Source organism: Panthera onca, chromosome F1, assembly GCF_046562875.1.
Source record: "Panthera onca isolate mPanOnc1 chromosome F1, mPanOnc1 haplotype 2, whole genome shotgun sequence".
NCBI classification, from domain to species: Eukaryota; Metazoa; Chordata; class Mammalia; order Carnivora; family Felidae; genus Panthera; species Panthera onca.
In genome coordinates, this window is record NC_138355.1 from 21,143,789 (window position 1) to 21,157,054 (window position 13,266).

General features: G+C 52.1%; 1 protein-coding gene across 3 annotated transcripts in view; it reads left to right on the forward strand.

Moving 5' to 3' along the window:
• Window positions 1-1,538: 1,538 nt before the first annotated feature.
• PAPPA2 (pappalysin 2) overlaps window positions 1,539-13,266 on the forward strand; it is a 280,044-nt gene continuing 268,316 nt past the window's right edge. For 2 of the 3 annotated variants that reach the window (XM_060643580.3, XM_060643582.3), the window contains exons 1-2: window positions 1,539-1,799; window positions 3,579-5,381. In XM_060643580.3, the coding sequence (XP_060499563.3) occupies window positions 4,493-5,381 (889 nt within the window). In that variant the 5' untranslated portion in view covers window positions 1,539-1,799; window positions 3,579-4,492. Of the gene's footprint in view, window positions 1,800-3,484; window positions 5,382-13,266 lie in introns of those variants that run through there. The other variant, XM_060643581.3, reaches the window with a different exon arrangement.

The window sequence follows — 13,266 nt, forward strand, 5'->3', positions numbered from 1 at the left end:
GAAATTGGGGTTTACTTAAAGAGACAATGTTGAACCCTGGCAATCTGATTTTCTGAAACGTGTCTGATCACTAGAGCGAGCCCCTCCACTGAGTGTCCTTTGTTTTCTGTGCATAAAATCCAATCTCTGCCTCCTTTTGCAGTGGCTCTCCTCACCTGCCCCTCTGATTTCCTTGTGTTTTGCCATCATGGCTCTAACTGCCTTCCTGGTCTCCATATTTTAAGTGCCTCACCGCCTCTTCCCCTGTTTTCCTTCCTTTCGGTCTCATTCTTCCCTCCTCTCTTCCCTGCTTTTCTTCTTCAGCCCTTTCTCCTTCCAGACTCTTCTCTTTTCCCTTCGCCCCCACCCCCCCCTTCCATTTCACTCCTTTCCTCCTCAACCCGCCCCTCCCCCCTTCCCCCTTGCCCTCCTCTCTCCTCCCTCCTCTCTCTTCCCTTCCTTCTCCTTTCCCCTCGCCCCTCTGTCCTTCTCCCCTTCTTTCCCTCTCTCTCCGTCCCCATGTCCCCATCCCCTGCCCCTCTCCCCCTCTCTTGTCTCTTTCCCCTTCCCTCCCTCTCGGTCCTTGTTTATCTCTAAGCTCCAATTTCTCGCCTTATAGATTTACCTGCAGAACAAGACACCGCTCCTCTTGCAAAAACTGCTTAAGAAATCCATATCCTCTCCCTTCATTGCCTGGGCATTTCAGAAATGATATTCCTCCCCCAGCTACCCCCGTCAAAATAAAATAAATTCAGCCAGCTCCTGCTGTGTGTCCTTAAATCCATTCCCTCTGGCTTTGCTGGTTTGAAAGCCTGTACCCTAGAAGGGGCCTCCTGCATTTGCTGGCAACCCTGCTCGAGTCTGATCGCCACAGATAGTGCTTTGGAGTGAAAAAAAGGGGGAAAAACCCTCTCGTTGGAGATTTCAAAACAGATTCTACCAGCTTTCCAATCTGTGCACTTGCGGAGTGGCAGGACTTGGGGAAGAGGAGTAGGGGCTCGGGTGCTGGTGTTTGTCATAAACAAATAAGCCACAAAATTTGTGTATATATAAATGTGCGTTGCCTTTGGCGTATGTGGTGTCTCCCTCCCTGGCATCCCGGGTGGGTGCCGGGCACGGCACGTCTGACTTCTCTCACACTTTTGCTGGGGCATGATGTGCATGTGTGATGGAATTGAGGAGGGGGCTGCTGTGTGTGTGTGTGTGTGTGTGTGTGTGTTTTATCTGATCCACTTGACAGATTATTTGAATCCAGCCCACCTTTCCGCACATGTCAAACAGATGGGATCATTGTTACAAGCCTTGAGAGAGCCGTGGCTGAGCGGTGGGTAAGGCAGGGAGGGGGAGAGGGGAGGGGGTCGAGGGGAGAGAGGGGCACCTTCTAGTAGCTTTGTGTTTTCACACGTTGGAACTGACAGGAGCCCTTCTTCTCCGTGGGGGGGTGCTTTGGGGGGTCTGGGGCTGATGAGGGGTGGGATGGAAAGGAGAGCGAGAGGTGGGGTGTTGGTGGGCAGGGTTATGATGTCACAGCAAAAGTTACAACAGGAGGAAAACACAGAAATGGTTCAACATTTTTTTTTTTAAACTTTGGACTGCCAAGAGCTGAAGGAGAGTGGTGAGCAAAGGAATGAAGGGGAGAGAGAGAAACTAAACTGGAAGCTTGAGTTTTGTGTAGCTTCTTGAAACCTTATGAATGGATTACTGGCAGCTGAGATCCAGGAGAGACCTATAGGGACTGCAGGATCATTCACACATTAACAGGGGAGAAAAGCAGGCGGGATTCTTCCTTGCTGTGTTACCCCTCCTTCCTGAAATGAATGGTATGGAACCTTTTTCTGAGGGTCATGGGGGGTGGCAGGAGGGAGGGGGAAGTTTTCTTCTTTTCTTACCTGAGTATCTTTTCTTCATTTACACTAAGGTCCCTCTCCTTCCTTCCTTTCCTTCCTGGCGTTTCTCCCTCTCTCTCCTCTCTCTTTCTCTCTCTCTCTCTCTCTCTCTCTTTTTCTCTCCCTCCCTCCCCCTTCCCGCTCCCTTGCCCTGTCCTTCTCTCTCTCCCTTTCCTGTGCTTTTCTGTCTTTCTCTACATCACCCTCTCCTCCCTTCCAAAGCCCCAAACTCTTTTGAGCTGCTTCATGGTGGTTGGGGGCGGGGGGGGGGGGGGAGCGGAGGGCAGTAAAAAAGAAGAAGAAAAAAAGACTAAGTCAGAAGGAGTGAAGGGAGATAGGAAAATGAGAAGAGGAAAAAAGGCAGTCTGGGATCGAGGGATTTCTGTTGAGTAATATCCACGTGCCTGAACTGATCTCCTCTTTGGGGACTGACTTTGAGGCTCCAGAGGATGCTGCAAAGGGGAGCTGGGCATGCCAGGGAGCGGGTGATTAGGGCACAGCACTCTGAAAGCAAACGAGTCAGTTCTTAGCAGGGGTAGAGGAGTTTAGAAGGCGGTGAGGAGTCTCAAGGCAAAAGAGGCAGTGCGATCGTACTCCAAAGTATGTGGGCTGCGTGTTTTATGTGTGGGCAACACAAGCAGGGGGTTTAGAACCGTAAGTGATTTTTCTTAGTGAATGAAGGACCCAGTCTATTTCTCTCCCTGTTCTGTACCCACCTGTGGTCAAACATCCTCACCTGTGTCAAGAATTCACAACCATGCTCTCGGTGTGCACATATGTGTGTGAGTGTGCATACACACGTACATGTGTTTTGGGGGTGGGACTCCTTGAGATAGCCTGCCTCGAGGCAAGCATTATTACGGAGGCTGGAGACACGTTATTTACTTCCCCAGCCTATCCATTCATTGGAAATCAATTGGAAAAAATAGCTGCTTGGGTTTAGCTGTTCATTTTTGTAAATTACTTATTTTGAGCATCTCATTTGCTTATTTGCGCACTCGGCATATGGTGACTTTTGGTAACTTCAGAGTGAGGAACTTCAGAGAGAATAGGAAGATCTACGGAGTACGATTCATGGCATTTCCATTTAATGCTTCTTAGGTCAGATGCGTCCATTTCTCCTTTCTCCCAGTGTCCGGTGTAAAGTGAATTTGGGGCATTGTTCTTTTGAATCCCAAATGATTGAAGTAGGAAAAAAAATACAGGAGGCTTGTGGCAAAACAAAAGAGAGAGAAGCAAGTGGTCCCTGAGAGGCTGGTGGGGGGTTATTAGACAGTAAGCAGATCTGTTCACAACACATTGTGCGAGTGTGTGTGTGTGTGTGTGTGTGTGTGTGTGTGTGTCTGAGGGAGAGAGAGACAGAGAGAGAATACACACCAAAAAGACTGCTCCAAGACAGTATTGATTGTTATTGATTGTGTAGGCTGCGGCTGCTGAAGGAGAAAGCCCGAGATGTTTACCGGGGAAACCGGAAGTCGTGCCTGTCCCCAGTGCCTCAGTGAGGTGGAGAGGTTGTCAGGAGGAAGGAGGGGCAGGGAGGAGGTGGAGTGATACATCGAACTTATTAGCTTTGACATCATCATCGTCTTTAAATGAAACAAACAAGACGATAATTACAGGCAGAGGGAGAGGGAGAGAGGAGAGCAGGAGGCACCAGAGAGAACAGGTCCCCTGAAGTACATGCTCTTCTGCCTCTCTTTCCCATCTTCCCAGGGACCCACGAGACTCCCAGAAGGTGAAGTCAAGGGCTGTCAGACTCATCAGGTTATTAGGACACCAGACTGGCTTCCCCAAGGAGAACTTCACGGAGACTTACAACATACCAACAAGTTGGAAGGGGATTAGAAAACCTTCACCACTCCACACGCCCAAGCACCGGGCTGAGGGAAACACTGTGACCTGCACAGGCAGACTGGCAGCTGGATGGGCATCTGGCTGAGGAGGACATCTGGAGAGCAAAAGCTAAGTACCAGCTTGGAATTTTGTGCCCCCAGAATCCTTTTGCATTTTTAGAGAATAAGCATCAAATTCTGTGTCTCTGTATGCAAGTTCTTCTCGCGATTTGTTTGAAGGTTGCTCTATCTTAGGTTAAGGGCTACGAAAAGAACGTAACTCCTAGGGAAGGAAGAAGGAGAAAGCCATGAAAATTAGAAGATCAGCGTCCTTTGAATGACTTCAGGTAGCGAGGGGTATGTGTTGGTGAGGGAGTGTGTGTTTGAGAGGGACTTGGCTCACCTCCATCCGTGGGTCCCTCCTGTAGTATCAGCGAGGGGAGGGGCCAGTGAAGAAGGGACAGAAAAAGAAAGAAACCTGAGCCGAGTGGGAGGAGGTTCAGAGGAACCCGGAGAAATGAACTTCGTGCTGCACAGACTAAACTAGAGCCAGGAGAAGCAGGTCAGGGGAGAAGGGAGAGGGCAGCACAGCTCACGCAGCACAGCGCCCCGCGCAGGGAGCCGGAAGACGCACTCCCTGGGTGCTGCTGCTCCTGAAAGTTTGGTCCCTGAACGAAAACAGTTTCCCCGGTGACTGCGAATCCACTGCTAGCCGTCTCCTCCTCTTCTCCCCCATCACTCCGGTGTGGTACCCAGAAGTTGACTTCTGGTTCTGTGTAAAGAGCTGGGGGAGGTATGATGGGCCCAAAGATCCTGAGAATAAGCCTGGTGATTCTGGCCGGGTGGGCGCTCAGCACTGCCGGCTCTGAGCCGGGCTGGACACGCAAGAGGTCCCTGGCTCAGAGGGGACGCCTGAACCAGGTGCTGTCGGAAGGAGAACGCTGTTGGCTGGGGGCCAGGCCGCCAAGACCCAGAGCCGCTCCCCAGCATCATCTTTTTGGGGTCTACCCCAGCAGGCCTGGGGACTACCTGAGGCCCTACCCCGTGGGGGGGCAGGGAACCCGCCCCGCGGGACGCAGTGAGCCAGCTGCCGCGGGGGCTGCGAGCCCAGCTGGAGGTGTGGGGCTGAGGGGCACAGCTGAGCAGCCAGCCGCCTCGTGGGACAGGGATGGTCCCGCTGGGCGGTCTGAGCTTCGGGGAGACGATGACACTTATCTTGGTGATGGAGGATCCAAGGAGTCTCTAGGTGAGGCTGGGACTCGGGAACGCTCGGCCACGGCTGCCACGGCTGCTACCACCTTTGTGGGCCCAAAGGAACCCAAACCAGAGACCCAAAGCAAGGGCCGGGCCAAGACCAGACGTCGTCGCCAGGTGGTGAAGGGGCAGGTAGGGGCCGTGCAGGGAGAGCCCGGTGTCTCTCCCCAGCGTCTCCGGCCGCTGCCGAAGCATCCCCTTGTGCACGGGGTCAGAACGAGTCCGTCGGAGGACGGCATCCAGAAGGGTGGAGGGGACCCCTCCTGGGAAGCAGAGTCCCAGGGAGGACTGCCTGTCTTGTATTTCTCCGGGAGGCGGGGGCGGCTCCTGCTGCGTCCAGAAGTGCTGGCTGAGATTCCCCGGGAGGCGTTCACAGTGGAAGCCTGGGTGAGACCGGAGGGAGGACAGAACAACCCAGCCATCATTGCAGGTAACGGCCCACTCCTGGGCTCTCCGTGGTCTTTGGGGGACGGCTGGCTTCACGTTTGACGGGTTTAGGTGAATCGGGCACAGAGAGGAAGGGGGCAGGGGCAGGAAAGCCAGGAAGAGGTGGCCAGGGAGAGAGGGGGAAGGGCTCTTATTCATCAGCACGGCCGGACTCCAGACATCATCCACGATAATGACTCTAACCACAAGAGCATTGTCCCAATGAGTATTGATCTCCTGTGGTTCTGTACATGGCGCTTGCACTTAGCAGACCTTCGGCTCACTCCCTACCCCTCCTTAAAGGGGAAGGTCTCTGGGTCTTTGTCAATGGGGAAGAGGTATCGCCCTCTATTTCCCGTAGCCTGGGCACCTTTGATGCTGCACGTGAGGACGTGAGGACAAGGACCCGTGCAGTGAGCCAGGCCCGGGGTAGGGGTAGGGGGTGCCGGGTCGTGGGAGGGGCAGGGCTGGGCCGCGGGAGGACAAGGTTGCCAGGTGCGCAGCCATAAATCCTGGCAGTTCCCCTTGCTTGGAGCAGCCCTGGAACTTTGCAGAAAACCACTATCTGGCCCGGGTCCTGGAGTCCCTGTTGCCTGTCCTAACGGTCACGTATCCATCCTGAGAACAGCGGGGTCTGCTGGAAAAGGTGGGCGCTCCCACGCCAGGCCGCTGGTGTTGTTTGAGGACGTAAAAAGGAACCGTGTAGAACTCTATGGTTTTGGTCAGAGGTAACATCTCAGAACTCTACCCGTATGTATCTTGCACTATACCCAGATCTTGGCTTTCACAGAAAGTCACCCAGAAGGACAAAGAAAAGGATGGCATTAGGAACAACTATTCTGTGGCCTTCCTGAGGTTTCCAGCAAGCGGTGGGAGTTAGACCTGTAGGTCACCGTGTACGGTCTCATTATCCCTTTGGGTGCCCCCCATGATGGAGCCTCACACCAGGCTGGGCACATAGTGGATCCATTGTAATCTCATTAGTTTATATCATCTACAATGCCCTTTGATGTTTGCCAGTCCTGTTTGCATCGATGGGGAAACCAAACCACAGGAGGTGTGTCAGACGCAGAGCGGGAGCAGAACCCCTGAGCTCCTGAGGTGCTTGACAGCTCCCCAAATTAAAAACTTCTCAGGTTGCCGGATGCCTACAAATAAGTTTCAGCCTGGAGAAAGAAACCTGGAGGGAGGGAACCTCTTTCAGTGGGGTGTTGCTGGAACATCCCTTCTGGACACGCTGTCTCCCCCTCTTTGGCTGCAATTTCTCCTTTGGAAGCTGGGATTCCCAGACACTGAGCACTCTAGAGTCTTGTGGTTTTGCTTTATTTTAGTTTTGGGTGGGAGAGGGGGCGAGAGGAGGGAAGAGAGAAGGGGCTGGGCTGTGAGATAGGTGGTGGCAGAGAGAGAGAAGGAAATCCTTATTCTGGGGCCAAATGGAAGAAATAATGAGATGATTATCTGATCGGAGTTGGCAGCTTCACACCTTTTCCCAGATGACATCTTCTTGCTGCCTCATCTCGCTTCCTAGTGCCCATCTGCCAGGGAAACTGTGCTTGCAGTCTAGACCGAGACCCACGACTCCGCTTCCCCCGCCTCCTGCAGTAGCCACGGAGGGACCTGGGATCAGTTCCCTGGCTGTGAAGAATTAGAGAAGGCTCCAACAGGAATATATGAGTGAGGCTCTCAGACACTGTTGCTTTCAGTTATTAAAACCCAGAGCTGAGGGAACAGATTCAGGCCTGTGGGTGCCTGCCCTCTGTCCTATCCCTTCTGTGTCCTGTCTCGTGCTCTGCAGAGAGTGGCATCCTGAGCTGATTCCAGTTCCGGCGCTCCGTGGGGCACGTCCCCACCAGCCCCCAGTGCATCTCCCTCCCTTGCCCACCTGTCCACCACCAGCCACCCTCTCTCCTCAAATGCCACGGCACACACACTCCGATCCTTCTCTGAAGTGCCCCTCTGAACTCCCTCACGTCCCCAAGCATGTAAAATTAGGCAGGAAATCTTTTGCAGACAGTGTAGCCTCTGGGGCTTCTCCCTCTTGAAATCAAAGTGGACCCCTGTGGTGTACTGGTATTTCCCCTTTAGGTCCACACCAGGAAGGTTGAGGGCAGGGACTACCCAGGTCTAGCTCCTCTCCACCTTCTGCCCTCTATCTTTCTTCAGAGTTGTGCACATCAGAACATCTTCAGGAAAGATTTAGGGTAAAAGTCTGGGAAAGATGGGGGCTGGGAACGACGCCTTCCTTCTTTAGGATTTTAGCGGCCGGGCTCCCGAGGGCATAGGCGTCTTTGTCCACTCACTGTGCTTAGCTCCTGTGGGCCCTGGCTGAGAGACACGAGGTGGCCAAAGAAAGGTCTCCGTGGGAATAAAGGTCTCTGATTGGTTCTAACTTGCTTACTCCTATCAACAGACCAGGCCATCTCCCCTCTCTTACCCAGCACTGGCCCTGTGGCAGGTCACTGCCTGTCCCTGGGCCGGTGGGCCTTCACCTGTGCAGAATAACAATTAGATGTGTGCCTGGGAGCTAAACGTAATTCAGCCTTTGAAGTTCTGCTGCACCACTGAGGATAATCTGAGGTGCTAGACTTGACTCCCATGCTCTTTCCCAATGGCTCTCAAACCTCAGCTTCTACCCACTTAGCCCCAGCCTCCCAGTTCTTAGTCTCCCAAACTTGGGGCATTTTCCGTTCAGCAGAGACATCAAGCCATTCAGCCACACTGGCCATGGTGAAGGACCCCCCCCCCCCTACCCCCCACCCCGGCCCCCGCCCCGCCCAAGAGATGTGGGACCTCAGGGAGTACTTCGCACGCAGGGCACTAGGTGGCAGTGTTGCTTCACGCACAGGAGAGGAGGCGGCTCCAGGGAAGCCACGTAGTGGGGAATGTGTCTGGTTTCTTGGGTTGGTGCCCCTGCCCTGGCCTCTGGGTTGTCTTGTTTCATCCCCTCCCAGGGTGTTGTTGGTAGGCATCCCTTAGGGTCGGCTTCATGCAAGTATTTTTTTGCAGGACCTGTGTGATAGGGCTAAGATGGCATTTTGGGGGTTATGACCACCCTGCACTTGTAGCAACTAGTAAAGAAAACAAAATCAACTGGAGTTACCTCCCCCTCCACCCCAAACTCCCACGTTCTTCCAAAATAGGAAGTTGAACTCCAGAATGGATTGCCGGAATCCTTTTATTTACGGCCAAGGGCAACGCAGGCCTCAGCCTTTCGGTGCTGAGCTTCTCTCTGGCCCCTAAAGGGGGCGTGATGGTGCCGACTCCCTACCCCCCACCCCAGAGGTAGGCACCCCCAAAGTTGCCTGTTGCCTGTGCTCTGAAGCAGGGCAATGGAGACCTAGGAAACGGGCGTGTGCAGCTGCTCCAGCGTAGAGGCCTCCCTAAAAGTCACTTCTCAAGGGCCTGGCAATTTAGGGACGTGGGGCCAAGGAGGAGTAGCCTGAGGTCAGGAGCCCATTTGGTTGGACTTTTGGAACTCAGCAGTGGACAGAAGCCAAATTCTGTCCCGTCCTGATGAAATCCTTAAGCTCCAGCACCCACCCCTGAAACCATCCTGTTCCTTTCCCTCCTTCTCAACTTCCTTTCCCCTCCTTCAACCCCAGCGTACACAGAAGAGAGACTTTTAATAGGTTGCTCCTCACCCATAATTGATTTCAAATGTTCCCTGCAGTTGCCCAGCTGAGTAACCACCTGCAGCTCCAAGTTGCAGGAGACTGAGTCAGTAAGTCCACGGCAGGATTAGAGCCTGGGCCCACGTTTCTTCATTCAACAAATATTTACTGAGCGCCTTGCCATGCAAAGCCCGGCAGGGCACTGTAGGGAATACAAAGATGTCTAAGAAACTGTCCCTGACTTGAAGACCAGTCTTCCTCCTCTGAGGATCCAAGTTTCAGAGCATATCCCAGTACAGAACTGGGGAGTCAGACCGGCTTGGCCTCAGATCCCACTTCTGACACTTACCAGCGCTCTGTTCTCGCAATCCGTTGAACCGATTGGAGCCTTGGTTTCCTCACATTGAGAAATGAGATAATGTCTTGCGTTGTTTACATAAGTCATATATGTAAAGTGCCCAACACGGGGCTTGGTCCATGGTACTTAGGACTTAGTATTAATGGGGGGAGACAGTCATCACTAAGCGCAGTGGGCATGAACCTGCTCATCTTTGGTTCTACCCACCAACCTGTAATTTTTCCTCAGGTGGGATGTTAACTTTCACTTCTTAGGAATTTAGTGAGCTAATCTGTGAGACAGGAATGGTGGTAAATAGGAATTTTCACAAGATGGTTTCAAGATGATTGAGAACACTAGAATCAGATGCTTAAAAGAACTCTGTTTTTTAAAATCATGTGTTCTTTTTAGCTTGGGCAGTACTATTTTGAATGAACTGGACAGTGGCACTGAAGCTTCTTTGGCATCCCAAACCTTTGTGAGAATCTGATGAAAGCTGTCCTTACTCCTCAGAAAAATGTACATGTTCACATAGTTGACACAACTTTCAGTGCTTTTTGGGTTTTCTTGAGGGCTAGTGTCTAACTGGCCTTGTTTAGGCACCTTGATGACTCTGTGTTTTGTTTTGAATGACATCTAAGAAATGCGATTTCACGGGATGCTAAGATACCCCCTTCTCCCAAGAAGGGAGCTGCGTCCTCAGGGTAAGAAGTTTCATTGTGCGGAGCACGGAGCTTCACAGAAGACAGGTTCCCATACGCAGAAGTGTCAGTGTAGACGTGAAGAGAATTTAAAAGGGCCAGATGTGCTCTGTCCCCCTTTATCCAGTCTTAATGACAGGGGAAGAGCCACATACATACCTTTCTCAGAGCTCCTCTGAGAATGAGGCGTCTGTGACCATCTCCCTCAGCTGCCTCTTTGTATGTGACAATAGCGGTCAAAATCGGAGTGGTGGCCCTCATGGGACCCTAAGGAGTTACCCATTTCCTTCCACATTATAGCCCTGCTCCCTGGACCGGGACCCAGATGTACAGCAAAGTTATAGCACCCCTACCCTTTGCATGGAAGAGCCATGGACACACATGCCGACGACAGTCCCTGGGGGTGGGTTTGCCCACCTTGGCGAGGACGAGATACGTGAGCGTGCTTGTGTGGACGAGGCATGTGCCCTGATGGTTGTAAGTTAGCATCTGCCCATGAGGACTTTGTATCTTGTGCCTGCATGCCCCTCCAGAAGGGAGGTGACGTCTAGTGTGAGAAGTGAAACGGGCTGTTACTCCGTCCCTCCTTTCACCGCTGCCTGCTGAGCCCCCTGGCCATGCAGCCTTCCCGATTCCCTGTGTGAGGGTGATCTCTGCTTCCCCACTTCCATAGCCCTTCGGGTGTGGTTTCCTGGGGGCACACATTGCTTCCTGCCTCGTTAGCTCTGGCACATGTCTCGTTTCTATCTGCCGAAATTTCCTCAGGAGCCAAATTCATGTCTGATTCACTTTTGTCATCCCCAGATATCCAGCACGGTGTTAGGCTGTCACTTACGTCTGCAGGACACGTAAGGTAGACATTCGATTCCTGGACACCCATTAGGGATGAGAAAAATGGTGAGAGGAACTTTCTGAAACTGGCGGCTCTTTGGAGAACGGGGCCGTGGCTCTCAAATTTCGCTTTTGCTGACTATAGAGGTGCGTCAGGGGCTTGGGAGAGGAGCTGCCGGGTGCGGGGCCCCCTCCCACCTTCATGGGAGCAGCCCCTTTCTTCGGGCAGGGTTCCTCAGCCCGAACAGTAGCCTTCCACCAAACCTCCCTTCCCTCTTTCCTTCCTTCCGGGTCAGACTGGCAGCATGGACTGATGGCTCCCCCAGCCTTTTCAGGCTCCCATCCTATTCTGTCTCGTAGTTGTCGCCCCTAATTAATTCGTCGCACATCGATCCCATCTTCGCATCTGCTTTTGCACTGACGCAGCTAACTAACACAAATGCAGATTCTGATTCAGTAGGTCTGGGGCAGCCTGAGATGCTGCATTTCTAACAGACTCCTAGGTGATCCTGCTGGTGTGGGGACCGTATTTAAGTAGCAAGACTCTAGACTTGTGAGTTTAGAGCAAGGGTCAGCAAACTTTTTCTGTAAAGGAACAGTAGAAAATGGCTTAGGTTTTGCAGGCCATCCTCTGTTGCGGCTATTCTGTCATTAGAGTATGGGAGCAGCCTCGGACGATCTGTAGATGAACGAATGTGCCTGTGTTTCAGTAAAACTTTATTTACAAGAACAGGTGGCACGCCAGAGTTTGCTGCCCTGTGGTATTAAGGGCACTTCCTGTATGCCGTCTGTCTCCCACAGCCCTCTCTTGCTTTGCTTCCTAGCTCTGTGCTGTCCAGAATAATACCAACCGAGGGGCTATGGCAGTATCCACACCTTCTTTTCAAGTAAAAACAAAATTTCCCAGAGATTTCCTTCCCACAGGCAACAAGTCCTGCTAATTTCTTGGTCTGATCATTCCAGGTGGAGTTTATAGTGACTTATTTTCTATTTAAAAAAATAGCATCGAAATATAACTTCTATACCGTCACGTTTAAACTCTACAATTAATGGTTTTTCTTTTTTAAGAATTGGGAGACTTTTATCAATCTAAGTTAAGAAGGTTTCATTCTACCCCGAAGAGACGCTGTCGCCCTTAACAGTCACTCCCCATCTCCCTCCTCACCTTCCCTTATCCACCACCACCAGAGACACCGCTAATCTCTTTTCTGCCTCAACAGATTTGCCTATTCTGGGCATTTGGTATCTGAACCTGGCTTCTTTCACTGGAGGCTGATCATGTTTAACATGTGCCAGAGTTTCATTCCTTCTTATTTGCTGAGTAATAGTCCGTAGATCTGTCACACTGTATTCATCCATTCTTCGGTTGATGGACACTGTGGTGGCCTCCACTTCTCGGCCACTGTGAACACAGCTGCTATGAACGTTGTGCACAGGTGGACTTACGTTTTTATTTCTTTCGGGTGTTTCACTCTGTGTTTAACATTTTGAGGCACTGCCAGACCACTTTCCAAAGTGGCTGCACCATTTTGCAATCCCCAGCCATGCGTGAGGGTTCGGTTTTATATTTCTGACCCTCAAAGTGAAAAGGGTTCCTGCGACTTCACTGATGATTAGGGCCATTGCTTACATCTGATGGCACCTGGTGGTCCTTGAGAACTGTGCTGTTGTCTTGTGTGGCGGGTAGAGACACCTGGATTCTGGTGCTGAGGTCTCTGCAGTCACAGGGAACCCTTACTGGTGGAGGCGGATGCTGTCATGAGGCTCCCTCCTCCAGCTTCTCAAGGGCACCCTAAAATGGCTCTTTCTTCCCTGAACCTAGCTCTGCATGGAGGGAGCTCTCCTTTGGCCTGAATTGCGTTGCTTTCTAGTACTTTCCACACACACATACACATGAGCCCTAAATTACATGCACATGGGGAACATTCAGGCCCCCAGCAGGCATAGTACATCAGACTGTGATGGGGCAGCACCTGCAGAAAGAAAAGGAGAAGAGAAACAGAGGAGGAGGAAAAATAAAGCCCGTATGGCTCCCTCACAATGCCCTGAACTTTCTCCTGGGTTCCGGCTTTGGGTTCATTGCTGTCGCCCTGTGAGCCATTCTGTTCAGGGCCTAATGTCTGACTCACAAGGGGAAGATTTGGGGCTTAGGAGCCGCCCAGGTATCTGTGGGGGAAGGAGAGTCACTTCCCAGTGGTAGCACAGAGGAGTTTCCTCTGAGTACGACCATGTGACCATCCTCCTTGTCACACTCCAGCGTCAGGCCTGACCCCTGTTATTATCAGTTATTATTAGGGCCTTTCCTGTCCTCACCCGCAGCCTTAAGTTCGTGCCTCTTAGCCCTTCTATGATCTCAGGGAGACAAGATCCTGAGGACGGGCTTTGAGTGACCTGCGCGGTGCCATTAGC